This window comes from Pongo pygmaeus, chromosome 8 (genome assembly GCF_028885625.2).
Source record: "Pongo pygmaeus isolate AG05252 chromosome 8, NHGRI_mPonPyg2-v2.0_pri, whole genome shotgun sequence".
NCBI classification, from domain to species: domain Eukaryota; kingdom Metazoa; phylum Chordata; class Mammalia; order Primates; family Hominidae; genus Pongo; species Pongo pygmaeus.
The window spans coordinates 97,966,602-97,987,039 of NC_072381.2; the positions used below are offsets into that span (position 1 = coordinate 97,966,602).

The 20,438-nt window shown below is 43.6% G+C and overlaps 1 protein-coding gene across 5 annotated transcripts in view; it reads left to right on the forward strand.

The window, feature by feature from the left end:
- The first annotated feature begins 414 nt into the window (after nucleotides 1–414).
- EXOC6 (exocyst complex component 6) overlaps nucleotides 415–20,438 on the forward strand; it is a 224,773-nt gene continuing 204,749 nt past the window's right edge. For 3 of the 5 annotated variants that reach the window (XM_063669987.1, XM_054503924.2, XM_054503923.2), the window contains exon 1: nucleotides 17,832–17,988. In XM_063669987.1, coding sequence (XP_063526057.1) covers nucleotides 17,888–17,988 — 101 coding nt within the window. In that variant the 5' untranslated portion in view covers nucleotides 17,832–17,887. Of the gene's footprint in view, nucleotides 643–3,993; nucleotides 4,106–17,810; nucleotides 17,989–20,438 lie in introns of those variants that run through there. The other 2 variants (XM_054503919.2, XM_054503918.2) reach the window with 2 other exon arrangements.

Sequence of the window (20,438 nt, forward strand, 5' to 3'; positions counted from 1 at the left end):
GACCCACAAGATCACCCAGTTGAGAACCACTAGCCTAGGGTCACTTAAACTTCTCTTGTCAGTGGTCAGACTTAATCCTAGGAAGCAGTTAAGGAGTTTGAGCTGCAGCTGGGAGGAGAGGTTAAGGGTCTAGACTGGGAACATTCCAGTCACACACGCCATTCTTTTTTATGGGCATCTTGGAATATGGCTGTTTGAAAACTTTCCACTTCCTCCTTTTCTTTTCCTCATTTGATGAATTTGTTGTCAGCACTATGAGACAGGGGAGGTTGTTTTCTCTGTTACTTTTGGGAGGAGAGCCTCTCCTGTTCATTTAATCTGTGCGAACTTCCGGCAGGAAATGGCACTCAAGGAAAGTTTTGAATAAAAGGAAGATGCTGGTTTAGCCAGTGGAAACAGGAAGTTGTTGCCTGTGTCTCATACGGTGTAGAAGAAAGTAAGAGGCAGAGAGAAACTGCACTTAGCAGGACTGGGAGGAGCAGAAGACAGTGGGGTGGGAGTAGAGGGAGGGTGGGGAGAGCTGAGGAGCAGAGGGAAGCAACTGGGCCATCAGGACAGAAGACCTTGAATCTCCAGGCTGAGCCGGCTGTACCGGAAGAGGATGAATGTGCTGTGTAGGAGGAGTGGGGTCATGCAGTGACAGTAAGTCAAAGCTATAGCGGTTTGTTAATTAAACTACTTTAGAGTATAGTATTCTTCTATACTATATTCTATTTTTTTTTTCTTTTTCGAGTTGGAGTCTCGCTCTGTCACTCAGGCTGGAGTACAATGGCGTGATCTCAGCTCACTGCAACCTCCACCTGCTGGGTTCAAGCAATTCTCCTGCCTTAGCCTCCCGAATAGCTGGGACTACAGGTGCGTGCCACCATGCCCAGCTAATTTTTTGTATTTTTAGTAGAGATGGGGTTTCACCATGCCAGCCAGGTTGGTCTTGAACTCCTGACCTCAGGTGATCCGCCTACCTTGGCCTCCCAAAGTGCTGGGACTACAGGTGTGACCCACAGCGCCCCGCGTATTCTATTTAAATTAATACATTTTCTCTCCAATATTAAGAGCATATGCCTACATTCTAAAATCTCCTTGAATAAAGAGAGAGAGAGAGAGCAAATGTGGCAAAATATTAACAATTGGTGAATCAGATGAAGGGTATATTTTTGTTCACATTATATTCTTCCTGCAATTCTTCTATAAGTTTGAAAATTTTCAAAATTAAAATTTGTGCTGTGTGGAGAGAAGAATGAATTTTTAAAACCATGTGATATTTAGAACTGGATCAGTCATCACAGATGTATGTGTTCATGAATATGTGGCATTATTTATTAATTTTCTTCTTTTCAATGTAATATAGTGATGCTGATGGCTCTCTTAAGAGTGATTTCTCATCATGTATTTATGTATTTTCAGGTTCTGACAAATACAGTCTAGAATTGTCAGATTTTTGCATAATTTGCACCATTTCCTTACAAGGCAGAGGTAACTCAGCTAGTAGCTTTCACTATCATTCATACATTGGATAAGCATTTCTTGAGTATCTACTATAACTGTATACAAGGTGTATACTCTTTTTTTTGAGATGAAGTTTTGCTCTTGTCGCCCAGGCAGGAATGCAGTGGTGCAATCTCGACTCACTGCAACCTCCGCCTCCCGGGTTCAAGCGATTCGCCTGCCTCAGGCTCCGGAGTAGCTGGAATTACAGGCGCCTGCCACCACAGCCAGCTAATTTTTAAATTTTTAGTAGAGATGGTGTTTCACCATGTTGGCCATGGCTGTCGCGAACTTCCGACCTCAGGTGATCCACCTACCTCAGCCTCCCAAAGTGCTGGGATTACAGGTGTGAGCCACCGCACCCGGCCTACAAGGTGTACACTCTTAAGCATTATGGGGAATACAAATATGAATCAGATAGACATTCTGCACCCATATAATCTTATAATTTGGTATAAGTTTAAAACCTTGCACATAAAGAACTTTTCTTTTTTTTTGGCTGGAGTTCAGGGGCCCAATCTTGGCTCACTGCAACCTCTACCTCCCAGGCTCAAGTGATTCTTGGGCCTCAGCTTCCTGAGTAGCTGGGACTACAGGCATGTGCCACCAAGCCCAGCTAATTTTTGTACTTTTAGTAGAGAGAGGGTTTCGCCTTGTTGGCCAGGTTAGTCTCGAACTCCTGGCCTCAAGTGATCCACCGGCCTCGGATTCCCAAAGTGGTGGGATTACAGGTGTGAGCCACCGTGCCCAGCCAAGAACTTTAAGATAGATTGAAAATTATTATTTTTTGTCAAGTCTCAAAGGACTTACTCATCTTATTGGGAAATGGTGTGAGGCATATTCGTGCTGCATTTGTTCCGTCCTGCCATGGAGCAAAACTAGGGCTGAGGGTTGGGGGCTACTGGTGGGGTTGAAGTGAAGAATGCTGCATTGGTTTGCCATTGCTGTATAACCCATCAGTCTGTGGCTGAAAACAACAGTCATTTAGTATTGCTCTTGTGTCTGTGGTTCAGTTGGGGCTTTGCTCATCAGCGTGGATTTGGATAGGCAGTTCTATTTCAGGCTGCTGCAGCTAGATGAAAATATATACTTTCCCCTGAAGGTCTGTGGACCAGTGGGGATGACTCTATCTCATGTAGCTCTCAGGGAATGCTTTTCTTAGGTGATGGCAGAGGTGCAAGAGGACAAACAGAAAAATGCCTTAGAGGCTTTAGAAAGCCCAGGCTCAGAACTCACATGCTGTTATTTTAGCTTATGTATCACTGGCCAGCAGAAGTCACATGGCTGAGCCCAAAGTCATGGGACAGGGACAAATACTGTGCCCACAGTGAAGTACTGGCAAGGGTGTGGATGCAGGCAGGGGTGACAAACTGATGCAATCTATGACAAATGACATAGATTGTAGTTATAGCATGCTTTGAATACTACATTTTTAAGAGAACAAACTTCAATTTTTTGTCAGAGCTTTTTTAAAAGTCTGATAAAAACAAAAAAATTAAAAAGCTTCTTATGGAAGAATGTCACTACTCATTCCTTTAAATATTGTCTTTCTCGTATTAAGCAAGAAAGCTGAGGTTAAACTGAATAGAAGAAGATCGAATGCAAGTGGTAATGGGAAATACATGCCCATTAGTTCTTTAAGCCTACTTGGGGCTGGTTGTAGGGCACATTTTCCTTTGCTGTTTTGGGCCTGTAGTTCAGGCACTCTTTCTTCCTCTCAGTGGCAGCTAACCTTCTTAAAACCCGGACATCTTCATTCTCTTTCTTCCTCTCCATCAAAACCTATTCTGCAGAAGGGATCTAGCAAACTCATTCACAGTGAGGCATAAGGAACTGAAAAGGAGTAAGATCTAAATGCCTCCAGAAGCATTTGTATTTGAACAAGAGATAAAAGAACTAATGGCTCTATCTCTAATGGAGGAAATTGACACAGCAGAGTAGAGAAGCAAAGGAGGTAGACAGGGCACCAAGGAATTAGCCTAGTGACCTCAAAATCACATCCCATAGCACATTTCATTTTTCCTGGGCAAATTACCTCCTTGGGTTTGTGGGCAAGCCCTTGCCCACAAATACAAATGCTTCTGGAGGCATAGTTGCAGTAATAACTAGGAATGTAGCTTTGGTTATGTATTTAGCATAAATAATATATATGCCTTGTCAAATCAAATGCATTTAATAAATTTGTATAGTATAATGACTCTAATTCCTACATATAGTTATTGTCTTTGAGAAACGAGTGAATAAATATAGCCGGCACTAGGCAGGAACTTTCCGAACTGTGTCAAGGTTAATAATAAGTAAAATGTTATAAGTGGAGACAGGACAGCAACAGCTGTGCAACATTCTTGGAAGCAAAGACTTTGATAGCATGAAGTCAGACAGTGAGCTTGTTTTTGTTGCTCCTTTGGGTGAACAGAGACTCCTTCTGATAATTACAAGGAAAACGGTATATATATATATTTTTTTATAAATTACAACAGTTTTTCACTCAATATCTGACGTCTGCAGCTGGAAAATCCGGGGCCTGTTGAGCGATGTTGGAAGAAGAAACAGATCAAACCTATGAGAATGTCCTGGCTGAGATTCAGTCTTTTGAGCTGCCTATTGAAGCTACTTTAAGGTAGGGCACCGTTGCATTTTATTGTGTCTTCTTTAGCGGTGATAAAGTGGTCCTTTACCCTGCTTTTTATAATTCTTTATAAGAGTAAAAAATATTTTTGCAAAACAGTTACAGTTCTGTATATACTTAATCTCAAAGTTTTCTTATCCTTACAGAAATTACAGGACATAATTAATCATTTTATTTTGCATGTTTCCTAACTCATCACCATAAGATTAAAAACTATGACTTTCAAATGATCACAAGGACCTCAATCACCTCCAAATAAATTTATATGAGGTTTCGATTGTTTTCTTTAACATATCACTTAGTGAAAAACATTCAGAACAATTTGACATATCAATGAAGCCAATTTACATTTGGGTGGATATGAGTCCTGGGAAAAAATGTAGAACATTTATTTGTATTGTAGCTGCTTTCTTGAGTGTATGGTGAGCGCTCAGATATGTATTATTTTGTTTCCATATAAGGTTTATTTATTTTTTCTTTTTTAACATCTTCTTGGATACCAATATATAAGGTTTAAAAATAGCTTCTTTGGTAATGTGGATATTAATTTTCACAGTTCAAGAACAGGATTAAAATGAAAAACTATGTGTCATTGTGTTCAAAGGGCAGCTTTTAAAATTTAATTCTCTATGTCTGCCTGTCTCTGACGCCTATCAGTGTGGGAACAAGATATTCATCACTGAATTTGATAGTGACAGTCAATAAATATTTGTTGACTAATATTTGTAGATTAAGTGGAAGGATATGTGTGTGTGTGTGTATGTGTGTGTGTGTGACCTCTTCATTCTCAGAAAGGCCCCAGGGCCAAGAGCTTCTAAATCCACTAAAGTTTAAACCTGAATAAATTTCTCCCAGCTATTTAAATCTTATTTTGCATTAAACATAGTTTGAATATCTTCAAAGGTCTTAGGGTAGTGTTAGGGACATGGTAAACAATTGAGATTTGTTGGTTGATTCTTGGATTATCAATATGTAGGTATAGTTGCAAAATAAGTACAACTCCATTATAACTATTACATATACCTTTGTCTCATCTGAGCATCATAAATATTCTGTGAAAAAGAGCTGGTAATTTTCAATAGCAGAAATCAGAGCTTTGTAGCAACGGAAAACTCAACAATTTTCTCCATATGGAGCATACTTTAAATTGTACCATTGCCTTCTAAAACTTGTGCATCCACCTGGTGGCTAGGTAGGTGGTCAAGTGCTAGGTGCTGGGTAGTTAAGCGCTAGGTGCTAGGTGGCTAAGTCTAAGTGGAAACAAGAGAAAGCGTGAAGGGAGCCTACACGTGTTTTAGTTACCATGGCCTCTGCTTCCATTGCTGCTTCAGAGCCCTTGGCCTTCAACTTGTAACCCTTTCTACCTCTCCCCAGTCTCACAGCCCTGGCCAACATCTACAGACTTTGTCTGTCCTTAGAACTATCCTGTCGGCTAGTCTGTCTCTGGTGTTGGACTTGACTTCCTTTCTTGGTGCTTGGATCTTTTTTACCTTCTCTTCTTAGGACAAATATCCCTGGTACCAATCTTGTACCTGGTCTTTCTACAGCAAAAAGTCATTTAGATTTGTCAGCCACAGCACTCTCTCAGCATCACCGTCAAGGGCAGAGCCTGCATAGATATGTTCCCCAGGTGCTACCCTGTCACGACCATGCAGTGGGCCTAAAATGCCAATTGTTAGCTTAATGTTTGGGTATAAAAAAGGGTGAGAACACTCCTTTCCAAAGGAAAGGAGTTAAAACACCTTTTAAAACCAGTTAAAACACTGTTAAAACACACTGATGTTATTTTGGGGGGTAGAGTGAAGTTACAAGCCCCTAACAAGCCTTTATCTGGGATAGTATTCAACAAAAAGCTTTCCTAATTTTCTAAACTGTTCATCTAATAAGTTGATTAGATGAAGACTTCTTAGATTGGCATTTGATGCCTTTCCATACATAGGTATGTGTGTCACTGATTTTCTACTGTAACCGTGCTTAAGGAACACATTAGCTCATGTGGCCAAATATGAGTGTTGAAAAATAATGACAGGACTCTCATTTCAGTCAAACTAGACTCTGCTATTTGACAATATGCCTCCTGGGGCTTAGGGTTCCTTTTCCCTGTTATTCGCTCTTCCTTCTGCCTGCTAAAATCCAACGTATCTTGCAAGGCATAGCTCTAATGCTCTTTCTAGTGCTACTTACCTAGCTGCTAGGTGCCAGGCACTGTGGAAACTCTATAAAGGTTACTAAGATATAAGTAAGACACAGGCCCTGCCCTCAGGAATCTGTAGCCTGAAATGGTTATAACATAACACGCAAACACAAACACACACACACATACACACAAACACACACAAGCCAGAATAAATGCTCTGGATTCTTTGAAGCCTCTCCTATCTAGATGTGACTATTCCATTGTGAATCCCCATCTAGATGTGAATATTCAGTTGTGGAAGCCCCTAAGAATGTGATTCATATGAGCTCATGGGCTAATGGTGAAGAAAATACTTACCTTTCTAATAAAAATGAAAAGAGGCAGTCCAGCAAGAATGTCATTATTTCAGCAAAGAAGAGAAGGAGGAGGAAGTATTTTAAAACACCAAGCTCTGGCTGCATGCAGTGGCTCATGCCTGTAATCCCTGCACTTTGGGAGGCTGAGGTGGGAGATCGCTTGAGGCCGGTTGAAGACCAGCTGAAGCAACATAGTGAGACCCTGTCCCTATAAAACACTTTTTAAATTTAGCTGGTGGCTTGTGCCTGTAGTCTCAGCTACTCGGGAGGCCAAAGGGGGAGGCTCACTTGAGCCCAGGAAGTCAAGACTGCAGCGAGCTGTGATCATGCCACTGCACCCCAGCCTGAGTGACAAGAGTAAGACCCTGTTTCCAAACACAAAACAAAACCAAAACCGAAAGAAAACTATAAGCTATAAGGGTTGAGAGGGTGGAAAAGGAGTTTGGCTGGAGGCCGCTGAAGGCCCTGCCGTGAGGCCCCGGAATGAACAGTGAGAGAAAGGTTAGGATACCGGGACTGGAAATGCAAGAGAGAAACACTCCCAGGGAAAAGCTTGCACCTGGGAATTGAGGTAGAGAGAATATTGAAGAGTTTACCTACGTGTTTTTCCCTGTCCCAGAAAAAAGGCATTGCTTTGACAAATATTTTCTGCTGTAAAATCCTGAACTCTGTTAGCTTCCTTTCCCTGCCCACCTTGTTTTGCAGGTAGGCAACCTGAGGTGGCCTATTTGAGGTCAGAGTTCATATCTGGGCCAGGTGGAGTTTGCTCCCCTAACAAGGTGAGCTCAGAGAGCTCAGTGACTCAGGACTCAAGAGATGGTTTCTACCAGTGTAATTCAAGGGTAACTGAACGGCATTTCTTTCGCAGAGCATTCAAACCTTCCCGCATACTCATTCCCACACAACATCTGGGAAAACAAGTCTCCTCTGTCTCAGACGTCATGAGTGGGTTGTGGCGACCAAGAGTCATTGTCAATGGCGTATAATGCCTTTCACCCCACCAGGCTGTGTTCTTCCCACCTCCTGACTTTCTACATGGCTACTCCCAGGACAAGCTTCTTCCAGATGGTCCAGCTCCTTTCCTGCCTGACTTTCCCAATGAGCCCTTGTGTTGGCTCCTTTGGCCCTCTTTTTGAAAGAGTGGACAAGAATCAGATGATTCTGAGGTCTTGCATTTGTTTTCATTTTGTGTGTGAAATGGTATTTAAGGCCCATAGCATTAAGTTTGAAGGAAAGATAGTTTCAGGGGAGAGCTGAGACTCTCTACTTTTCCCAAGGTTTATTTGCATTGCCAACGAAACATCCATTAAAGCCATCTTAGCCAACTATAGAGTTTGAATTGGGGAAGAAAATACCAGGGTGGAAAAGTGGAATTTGATGTTAGCCATGCAGATGGCGACTGAACTTAAGAAAAAAGGGAGAAATGTAAAGGAAGGCCTACTGTCAGTGCCTGTGTTGTCCCAGCATGGTTTAGCTTTGGGCATTCAAAATCCCCTACCTAGGCCAGGCACGGTGGCTCACGCCTGTAATCCCAGCACTTTGGGAGGCTGAGGCCGGCTCACTTGAGGTCAGGAGTTCAAGACCAGCCTGGCCAACATGGCAAAACCTCATCTCTACTGAAAAATACAAAAATTAGCCAGTCGTAGTGGTGCACGTCTATAGTCCCAGCTACTTGGGAGGCTGAAGCGGGAGAATCACTTGAACCTGGGAGGCGGAGGTTGCCGTAAGCCGAGATCGGGCCACTGCACTCTGGCCCGGGCGACAGAGTAAGACTCCTCTAAAAAAAAAAAAAAAATCCCCTAGCTTGCAGAATATTGGTAGGCTGAAACTTTTGGGCAGGTAAAGTCTGCAATTAGTTTTGCTGCCCTAATCCTTTTGCCCTGGGCATCACTGTTTTCATTGCATTGCAACCACAGGCTAATTTCCACTGGATGTTCTCATTCTGTTTAGGTTTCCTGATTTTCACTGTAGCCTCTCCATTTGGTGTAGATGTGCCTGGCTCCTTGCCAGCTCCTTCCGCTAGGGGGCGTGCCTGTCCCTGGGAGACTTAATGGCTGTCCGGGGCCATGTTCAAGGAAACATTAGTCCCTGTTTTACTCAGTATTATCAAATTCCTTGCACAAGGATGGTCAATAGATTTCAAGTAGCATATCAATTCAATGCATTGGGAATGGTTGCCTGAATCTTCATATTGAGGATGATCCTGATAAATTAGTGACGGTAGCTATGGTCCTAGGATAGGGTAGTAGCAGTGTTCATAACATTTATTTACCATATTCACACTAGAACTTCCTGCTGTCAGGCATCACCCATCAGACCTGCTCCCATGGATACTGACTCAGACCTGGATGTAGCCTGGGGCTCATGATGCCCCTTGGGGTCCTGCAGGTGTGTTATTAGCCCCTTAGAACAGGTCCTGAAGTCACAATGTCTGAACCGACTTGGGTTCAGAAGTCACAGCATGTTTTGTGGCTGTAGCTGAGCCTGAGATGATAAAATCATGGACACATTGTAGGGTACTGCAGAGTTAGTGGGAGGTAGAAAGGTGGGGGGCTGTGGGGGTGGGGGTGGATGTCTAAAGAAGGCCCCGCAGAGGGCTGGGAAAAATAGGAGGAAAAGGGAATTGTACAAGATGACGTACCAGAAGAAATTTTTGTAATTGTTTTATGATAACATAATTGTTTTACACTTGTATTCACAGACTCTCTCAGGCACTTTTCCAAAAGCTGACCATGAAGTTTTATCAGTTTAAGAGCAAACAGGATATCATATTTCTTTGACTTTAATGTTTTTAGGAATAAAGATAACGTGCTTTTAGGAAAGGAAAGAAAACATTAAAAAAAAATCCTAAACTGTATATACTATAAAATCTTAGAATGACATACTAAAACAAAAAATAAGTAGTTAAATTTAACTGTGGATGTTCTAGAATGTTCTTGCTATTTATATCTTTATAAATGTAAGATTTGTATTGTCTTATTTTTTCAAGTATATTCATTAAGATCAAAGGTCTAGATTTTAATCTGGACTGAACATTTACTACTTGTATGATTTTGGCCTTAGTTTCTGAAACTATGAAGTGGGGATTATGATAAAACCTATCTCAAATGATTAGTGTCTATAAGGTGCTTAGCATAATAGTTGGCTGGCACAGAGTAAATAATAAATATTAGTGTTGACTATTATTGTCTAGTTTCCATTTGGGATGGATATTCTAGTATGACTTAATAAATATATACTTTAGAGTCCTGAAGTAAACAATCACTCATAACACCTTGAAATTCTGAGCAGGTGTGAAATATTGAGTTATGCAAATTTTTTAAAGCTTTTTTTAATTGGACAAATAATAATCGCATATATTTAGAGTGTAGAACTTTTTTTTTTTTTTGAGACAGGGTCTGTCTCTGTCAGTCAGGCTTGAATACAGTGGTACAATCTTGGCTCACTGCAGCCTCTGCCTCTTGGGCTCAAGCAATCCACCCATCTCAGCCTCTTGAGTAGCTGGAACTACAGGCGTGTGCCTGCCACCTTGCCCGGCTAATTTTTGTATTTTTTGTAGAGACGAGGTTTCGCCATGTTGCTCAGGCTGGTCTCGAACTCCTGAACTCCAGCAATCCGCCTGCCTTGGCCTACCAAAGTGCTGGGATTACAGGTGTGTGCCACCATACCCGGCCTATTTATAGGGTATAATGTGATGTTTCACTGTCTGTTTACATTGTAGAATGATTAAATCAAGCTAATTATTATATCTATCACCTTACATATTTTTTGTGGTGAGAACACTTAAAATCTACTTTGAGCAATTTTGAAATATGCAATATATTATTATTATTAATTATAACCACCATTCTGTGCAATAGATCACCAAAGCTTATTTCTCCTGTCCAACTGCAACTTTGATTAACATCTTTGATTAACATCTTTCCTTTTCCCATCTATCTCTCTCCTCAGCCTCTGGTAACTACCATTCAACTCTCGACTTCTCTGAGTTCAACTTTTTTAGATTCTACATATAAGTGAGATCATGCAGTATTTGCATTTCTGTGCCTGGCTTACAGTAATGTAAATTTTATTTTGGTTGCATTATATGCAGGGGAGAGAGGTGTCAATTTTAAAAATCACATTCACTAATGCTTATATTTTATACTAATGCAATATCATGACCTGATTTAATCTCTAATGAGAATAGTACAGTGTTCTATATAAAAATGGAGTCCAGAGAAATTGTTCAGAAATAAATTTGGGCCTAACTGTGACAGAGGCTTGCTGCATCTGTGGCACCTCCAAAAAGCCTGGAATGTCTTATGAGACTGGGCTATACAGTTACCCAATTTTTGCTGGACATTTAAGTGATATCATTAGCTATCTGATGTTTATCGCAACACTAGATAAAACTTTAAAAACATTTTTATGTTTGGGAGCCAAATATTCCAACCAGGGGGACAGTTTTGCTTATTTAGTGGTTAAGTGAATGGGCTTTGGAACCAGAAGGATATGGGTTCAAATTCTGCCTTTATAATTACTAATAGAGCTGTTGAAAGGATTAGTTGAATTAGGCATGAAATGTATTAATGAAATGTAATGTCTCATAGCAAATGCTCATTCACTCATTCATTTAGTAAATAAATAATAATGGCACATTTACAATGTGACAGGCAGTGGTCTGGGTGCCGTTGATACAGCAAGATCAAGATCTGGAACATCCATGCTCACAGGGAGCTTGTATTTTAGTGAAAAGAGCCAGAAATACACCAATAAAAAAGTGTTAATAAGTGCTATGAAGCATAAAAAAACAGGCCGGGTGCGATGGCTCACGCCTGTAATCCCACCACTTTGGGAGGCCGAGGCAGGCAGATCATGAGGTCAGGAGTTCGAGACCAGCCTGGCCAACTTGGTGAAACCCTGTCTCTACTAAAAATACAAAAATTAGCCGGGTGTGGTGGTGCACGCCTGTAATCCTAGCTACTCAGGAGGCTGAGGCAGAATTGCTTGAACCCGTGAGGCGGAGGTTACAGTGAGCTGAGATCACACCACTGCACTCCAGCCTGGGCAACAGAGCGAGACTCTGTCTCAGAAAAAAAAAAAAAAAAAAAAAGGGTAAGGAATAGGAAGATTTAGGGATGCTAATATCCCTAGCCAGGGAGTAAATATCAGCTGTCATCATCATCATCATCATTTCATTAGCTACATTTCGAATCCTATTTTGCCAAGAGGAGAGGGAAAAATCGGACAAGGGAGAGGAAAGGGAGAAAGGACAAAGGGCAGTAAAGGAAGGCTAAGCAGGGAAAGAGGGAGGAATAGAGAATGCATTGAACAGGATGACGAATAAGAAAACCAACAAGGAGAAGGAAGGTAAGAGGAGAGAGCAGGGACAACTGCTTGTCTTATAAACTGGTGGTGGCGGTGAAGTTGGTTGCGGGGGGTGTGTTATTTGAAGGAAAGAGAGAATGGAATTCAGAGAAAATGATATTGTTCTTTAACTGCTCAGTGGACTTTAAAATGTTTAGTTTTGAGGGCTTTCAGGACATTTTTCTGAGGGCAGGGTTGGCAACATAATTTGTGGGGCCTAGGGCAAAATGAAAATGTAGATTCCTTTTTCAAAAATTATTAAGAATTACAAGATGGTGTATTGAACCAAAGGGTATTGAACCAAAGGCAACTGCGTAGGTCACACACCATGAGCCAGCCTTGTCTGAGAGCTTAACACAGAACATGGTACACAGCAAACATTTAATAAAAATAGTTGTTGAATGAACAAAACCCGGGGCTAGTTGCTTTTGAACTCCTCTGAGGACTGGCCCATATTTTAGAAAAAAACTGATTTTATTTGGCTTCAATTTCAAATTTCCTTCTATTGTTCTCCACCGTGGGGTCCAGATCTTTATGGAACAGCCGATTCCTGCACAGGGTTTTACAGCAGGAATCCTCCCAGACCAGCTGGGCTTTGTTTATTCTCTTGCACTTACAGAGTGTGGCCACTTGGGGTCACCACACCAAAAAGGCAGAAGCTGGAGGAAGGCCCCTGTGACCGCCGACATCTGAAACGAGTGGCTAAAAGCCACGGGGAAGGATTAGTTTATCAGAGCCAATGTATAAAGACTGCCTGTACTTTACATTTTGATACAGTTCTATAATTCTATAACAAGAGCTCTAAAACTCTTTAAGAAACATTTGAATGATGTAAAGTTTTGAGAGGATAATGATAGGGTTCCCAGGGGTGAGGAGGAGAATCTTTTTGTAAATGTGTACCCTACCTTGAAAAGCATGCATTTGGCCGGGCGCAGTGGCTCACGCCTGTAATCCCAGCACTTTGGGAGGCCGAGGCGCGCGGATCACAAGGTCAAGAGATCGAGACCATCCTGGCCAACATGGTGAAACTCCATCTCTACTAAAATACAAAAAATTAGCTGAGTGGGCCGTCGCGGTGGCTCACGCCTGTAATCCAAGCACTTCGGGAGCCCGAGGTGGGTGGATCACGAAGTCAGGAGTTCAAGACCAGCCTGGCCAAGATGGTGAAACCCCGTCTCTACTAAAAATACAAAAATTAGCTGGGTGTGGTGGCTGGCACCTGTAATCTCAGCTACTTGGGAGAGAACTGCTTGAACCTTGGAGGCGGAGGCTGCAGTGAGCCGAGACTGCACCACTGCACTCCAGCCTGGGTGACAGAGCGAGACTCTGTCTCAAAAAAAAAAAAAAATTAGCTGGGCGTGGTGGCACGCTGTAGTCCCAGCTACTCAGAAGGCTGAGGCAGGGGAATCAGGCAGGGGAATGACTTGAACTCGGAAGGCGGAGGTTGCAGTGAGCTGAGATCGTGCCACTGCACTCCAGCCTGGTGACAGAGCAAGACTGCGTCTCAGGAAAAAAAAAAAAAAAAAGGAAAAAAAAGAAAAACATGCTATTTACAACATTAAGCTTAATATGACAAGTATTTGCATGTGGATCATTCACTTATTAATTGAGCCCCTACTATATGCAAGGCACTGGGCGGCGCAGTGAACAATACAGGCATCGTCCCTGTGCCTGATGTAGGAGCAGTTCCTGGAAATGGAGACAGACTCAGTGATTTGTTCACCACCATGATATGTGCTTCCAAGGATGAGTGAGCACTGCTCCCAAGGACAACGAAAGGCGCTTGCCTTAAAAGCGCAGGATCCAGAGGGTTCACTAAAGTGGGTCTGGAACCAAGAATCCAACTCAAAGACATGTTCCTGTTTCCCTCTCTACAAAAGCAGGAAACATATTTCAGTTGGTTTACATCCACCAAGCATGCAGAAAACCCTGATACACAATCAGGTTTTTTTTTTAATGATTAGGAAAAAGAACATTTATGTGTCTGGTTTTTATTTTTATTTTATCAAAGAGGAGGCTAAAATGCTGGGCTCTCTGGCTTACTAGCAAATGCCTGATAACCCTAGTTGCCAGTGCTAATGTTGATTGAGCTCTAGGCTAAACATAATACATATATTATCTTCTTTAATCCTCACATAATCTGGTGAGCTAGGGATTCTTATTGTCCTTAATTCACACTTGAAGAATGTGAGCCTTAGTCAAGTTAAGTAACTCCCTGAGGCCTAACATCTAGTAAGAGATGAGTTGGAATTTGAACTCAAGTAGTTAAATGCCAGACCAGAGCAGCTGCACTCTACAACCTCATTCTGAGGGAGGCACTTTCCCAAGACAGGTCATCAATCTGTAGATAAACGGTGCAAAGTTAAGTTCCTAATGACTAAGAGTTTATTTACAAGTCAAATCCTTACTTTGCCAATTAGTTTTATACTGGACACAAAATGCATCTCCTGTCCGGCCGGTCTTCCTGGTGTATCTTTCTTCTTCCAGGAGTCCTGAAGAGAGATTTTGGATTGATCTCTGGCAGTCAATATCCACTGCCAAAAAATAATTCCACATGCATCTGCAATCTGCCTGTCTGTGCCCTGCTACTCCGCAACCTTCTCAGTGCAGACATTAAATCATTCACTCCTTGGGGCTGGGCGTGGTGGCTCATGCCTGTAATCCCAGCACTTCAGAAGGCCAAGTCAGGGCGATCACTTTAGGGAAGGAGTGTGAGACCAGCCTGGCCAACATGGTGAAAGCCCATCCCTACTATAAATACAAAAATTAGCTGGACGTGGTGGCATGCACCTGTAATCCCAGCTACTCGGAGGCTGAGGCAGGAGAATCGCTTGAAAGCGGGAGGCAGAGGTTGCAGTGAGCCAAGATGGCACCACTGCACTCCAGCCTGGGCAACAGAGAGAGACTCCATCTCAAAAAAAAAAAAAAAAAACACACACAAAAACCATTTATCCCTTGGATAGGCTTCCCCCACCCCACATTGACATGTTTGATATATCTATGTCCATGATTAAAATGTACAGTTAGGGCCGGGGGCGGTGGCTCATGCCTGTAATCCCAACAATTTAGGAGGCCGAGGCGGGCAGATCACCTGAGGTCGGGAGTTTGAGACCAGCCTGACCAACATGGAGAAACCCAGTCTCTACTAAAAGTACAAAATTAACTGGGCGTGGTGGCACGTGCCTGTAATCCCAGCTACTCTGGAGGCTGAGGCAGGAAAATCACTTGAACCCAGGAGGCGGAGGTTGCAGTGAGCCGGGATCACGCCATTGTTACCCAGCCTGGGTAACAAAAGCGAAACTCCGTCTCAAAAAAACCAACCAAACAAACAAAACAAATGTGCAATTAGTTATTCAGGACATTTAGCTTTGAATTCTTAGCTAAAACCTCCGAGTACTCACGGAACTGTGAGAAGTCTCAGAGGGAACCAGCAAAAACTGTTTCAGAAGGAGAAGTGGTAAATGGACTTCCTTCCATGTTCACTTGAATTTCGGGGAAGATACTGCTGCTTATGTTGAAGTAATCTCTATGGGCAGGTGTTGAAACAGGCCTGGCCTGAGGAGTGCCTAAGCAGGGCTGGTTTTCCAGAGCAGGGGCACTTGGAGCCAGCTTTGGAATAAAAGGTATCAGGACTAGCGAAGAAAAGGGGGAGAGTTCTAGGGAAGGAATGATCAGGAAAGTAATGCCCCAGCTGGAGACATTGGTCAAATAGGAAACTGGCCTGTGCCACATGCCCTGCTCTCTTCATTTTGCTCATTATCATAGTTCACCACAGCCTCGAACTCCTGGGCTCAAGCAATCCTCCTGCCTCAGCCTCCCAAAGCTCTGGGATTATAGGTGTGAGCCACTGTGCTCGACCTGAGAAGTTCTTGAGAGGGGAAAATAACCTTTTGAAAATTGAAACTGAAACATAAAAAGAAGACAAATTTTATCCCCTCCCACAAAAAGAATGAAAAGCTAGGTCTCTCTGCAGGAAACGGAAGACTGTCTTAGCTCAATGGATGTGTATAGCTGGAATCCATTGCTCTGAAGATTCCAGATTAATAGGAAGGAGCGCGTTAGCAATGTTTTATAGGGCCTTCCTAAGTTTGGTAGGCAGTGGGTCCCACTGATGCTCACATTCTAATCCCTGGAACCTATGAATATGTTATTTTTACATGACAAAGGGGATATTGCATATGTGACTAAGGTTAAGGACCCTGAGATGGAAGATTATCCTGGATTAAATGGTTAGGTCCACTCTAATCATATGGGTCCTTAAAAACTGAGCATCTTTTCCAGCCTAAGTCAGAGTCAGAGGAAGATGTGACCACAGAAGAATGGTCAGAGAGATGTAATGCTGCTAGCTTTGAAGATGGAGGAAGGGGGCCACAAGCCAAGGTATGTGGGTGGCCTCTAGAAGCTGGAAAAGGCAAAGAAACAAATTCTCCCACAGAGTCTCTAGCAAGGAACACAGACAGGCTGACACCTTGATTTTTAGCCCAGTGAGACCTGTGACAGACTTCTAACATACAGAACTGTAAGATAATATGTCTGAGTCATTTTAAGCTACTCAATTTGTGGTGATTTGTTAAAGCAACAATGGAAAACTCATACACCATGGGACAGCAATATGAGGCAGACACTGCTATTGTCATTTACAGTCATTTAACTGACATATAAAAGAACTAGGTTCTTGCCCAATGTCACACAGCTGTCAAGTGATATTAATCCAAGAATTAATGTCTTCGGACACTGGTCTTCAGAGCTCATGCTCTAACTATTGCACAATACCACCTCCCAGGATGTTTGTGGGGAGGAGGCTGGAGGTAGGTTTCAAGTAAAAGCTCACTGAGGATGAGTGAGTTACACAGCTGGATAAAGAGCTTGGTTGACTCAAAGGGAAGCTTCTCAAAGCCCTGGATTAATGTAGAGCAGAAAGTAGTTGTTCCTCAGGCTAGGTTTCCATTCTGTTCCCGTTTAGTCTTCCTTCCTCCCTGCTTTGATCATGACAAACTGGTTTACTCAGTGTCCCACAAACATGTCATTAAGCACGACTTTTTTCTACACTGATACCTTTGTCCAAGCCTCCCTGCCTCTCTCTCCCACCTCCCTGCTGCTAACCCCCTTTCAAGAGCTCTCACCCCTTCTCAACCCATCTACTCTGACCTGGGGGCACCTGAGTTCAGGGACTTTGGTATGAATTACACATCGCCCTGGGCCTTTTTTTTTTTTTGGTATCTTTGCCATCAAGTGTCTTAACTTCTCGTCATTTAATTTTTCTGTCGCTTATAATTTATTCCCAAGTTGACTGGCCGCTGTGTACTTCTTGCAGGCGGGGACATGAATCCACCTGGAGCGGTCTTCACGGTCAACTGGGATCTTTATTCGTTCCTAAAATAAATCTTACTATCACATGCAATTTTGCTTTTCGTGAGTGCATGTTTTCCTTTCTCTGACTCCCCACGACCCAGAGTACATCAGGCCCTTGTTAAATGTCCCCGTGGCTCTTATTACAGATTCAGGGTGATGATCTGAGTGTCCACCTTGCTGATTACTACGGTATCCCCCGCGTGTGGCACAGGGTGTGGCACACACAGAAGACAAGAATATATGTTAAAGCCCAAAGGCCGGGCACAAGACGCCCAGGAGGGACTAGTCGCGAGAGAGGGCAGGAGGCCAGCTGGGTACCCGGCCGCCGCCCGCAGCCGCCGCCCGCAGCCCCCGCGCACAGTCCCCGCTCACAGCCCCCTCTCACAGCCCCCGCTCACTCCTGCAGGTGCGGGGGCGGGAGCCGGATCGCGCGCCTTCTGCCCAGCGTTCCGCGCGCCCCCGCGCCGCCGGCCTGCGCGCCCCGCCCCCGCCCCGCCCCTCCGCGCTCGCGCCAACTGGCGCTCGCCCCCGTCGTTCCCGCGGCGCCGCGCCTCGCTGGCTCCTCAGCTTCCAGCCAAAATGGCGGAGAACAGCGAGAGTCTGGGCACCGTCCCCGAGCACGAGCGGATCTTGCAGGAGATCGAGAGCACCGACACCGCCTGTGTGGGGCCCACCCTCCGGTAAAGATCTCATCCCACCGGGACTTCGGCCCCCCGCCCCGCGCCGGCCGCTCCTTACGAGCCGGGCGGGGCGTCCGCCGCCGGCCGCGCGCGAAGCTCCCCGACAGGTGGTGCGCGCGGGGGCGGGCGGGGGCGCTCGCGGGTGGCCGAACTCGAGCCGGTACCCGGGCGGGACCGAGAAGGCGGCTGCACCTGTCGGCGCGGCCTGCCTCCACCGCTGGAGCTGTCACCCCGCAGTCGGTGGGTGTGGCTGCTGCAGCGTCTCTAACCCCGGGCGACGCGGTGCGGCCCCGCGTTCTCTTTCTGGCTGCGGCGTTCTCCTCCTGGCTGCGGCCCCCGGGCCCGAGGAAACTCCTGGGGCCTGCCCCCGTCTCACTCGTGATTGGGCTGAGGGCTCCTCGGCCGCGGGCATGCCAGGTTAGGGTCGACAGCCGGCACCCGGCGTGACGGAGGTGCCAGGTCGCGCGCGGGTGGAAAGCCTGGCGCGCCGGGCTGCCGCGGGCGTGGGAGAATTGAAATTGAGCGGGAGACGCCGGCCCCCTTTCCCCCTACTCCCCCGCGCGGCCGGAGTGGGCGAGAAGAGAGCGTGGGCTGGAGAGGAGGAGCTGCTTGCTGCTTGGGAACACGCTAGGGTGACCCTGCGCTCCCGGGATCTAAGCTTTGGAGGCAGAACAGCTTTTACTTATTTACAAACATTTCATTAAAATTGCATTATTTTTTCCGTTTAAATCGAGTTCCTCCCCATTCATTTTAAGAATAGTACTAGGTAATGCATATTCCATGCCAAACTGAATACCTGCTGTTCCAATAGAATATTATTAGCCAGGCACCGTAATGAGCCATGGGTTAGGTTAGGCGCTGTCTTCAAGAATAAGTTCCTTTTACATATAAGGTTTCATCTTTTGGAGTGATAATAATGATAAATGAAGTGATTATTCACTTAGGGAACTTGACACCGATTATGCTTTATGATTAGTATTCTTCAGAATACACTTCCTAGAATAGAGCGCTGTACAGTTTGTGGACCTGTGAATATAGTGTAAATTGAAGCCAGTTCAAGTTATGTAAATACACCTTGCCGTTAAGAGTCAGGAGGCCTGGGTTCTTGTTTTGCCCTAATTCTGCCACTGATGAAATGTGCAGTCGTGGAAAAAAATTACTTAACCTCTCTGGATCTCGGTTTCCTTATTTGTAGAATGGGGAGGGGAGAGTATTCAGATGCCCAGGAAACTCAGAACATTAGGGACCTTGCCTATTTGTTCACTACTGTATCCCTAACACCAAGCATGTGGTAGGCATGTTATACATTTTTGTCACATAAAGTTTCTGCTATGATAATGCATAATTAGTGCATTTCCTTAATTTTCCAACATTATTATTTCTTTTAATAAACTGTATACTTGGTAATGAAAGAAGTAAAATTAAAAGGAAGCTTTGTTTTCATCACTGCATCTTGAAACTGAGAGTGCAGTGTGTGATAAAGTTACTAGAGTAGTTTATTTGTGAAAATAGTACTGGTTATGAAGGAGGTGCTTCATCTTAGGAAAATGTGCTAGGTAGTGTCCTTGAAAAGAAGATGAAATTAACTTAGAAGAAAATTTTGAAATATATTGAGAGATTTTTGGGACACTCAGGAACAGAATATGTATATTCATAGTGTTATTCTGTTCTCTTTTGCTGGGCAGTTGTTTCAACTGGCTCATTTTGTTTGAACCCACTCTCTTTTCTTTAGCAAACCCTGGTGACTCATACTTATCCCATATATATGTATATTTGTGTCTCATTTATAAGCAGAGGCTTTTTGCACATATATAGAGGGTACTGCTAGCCGTGTTTTCTCTTGGACATTGTTAAACTACTACTATTTTTTCCCTTTTTTTTTTCAGGTTTCACGAAGTGAAGTGTTAATATTGCATTTTTAAAAACCATTTATTATGGAAAAATTTTAAATGTTTAAAAAAGTAAAATAGTGTAATGAACCACCATGAACTGTCATCTAGCTTCAATTCAATTCCCTGGCCAGTCTTGTTTGATCTTTCCCTTATCTACTCCCCATCATCTTGGATTATTTTGAAGGAAATCCAAGACATCAATTTATTCATAAATATTTTACTATTAAGATTAATTTTTGTTGTTATTTCCTAATTATCTTTTAGCCGGCCTGTAGACTTATCATTTTATTTATATTGTTTTTTCTCAGCGGCAAGGATTTTTCAGCCTGATCTTTTCCTGAGAAGCACGTGATAAACTTTCCGCAGGCCCTGAAATATAACATGGTTCTTTGACCACAACAGAAGTATATTAGAAATCAATAGTTAAAAAAAACCAAAAAAACAAAAACTATTTGGAAAATTCCCAAATATTTGGTCATTGACTAACACACAAAAAAGAGAAATTAGAAAGTATTTTAAACTGAGTAAAATGAAAACACAGCATATCATTTGTGAATG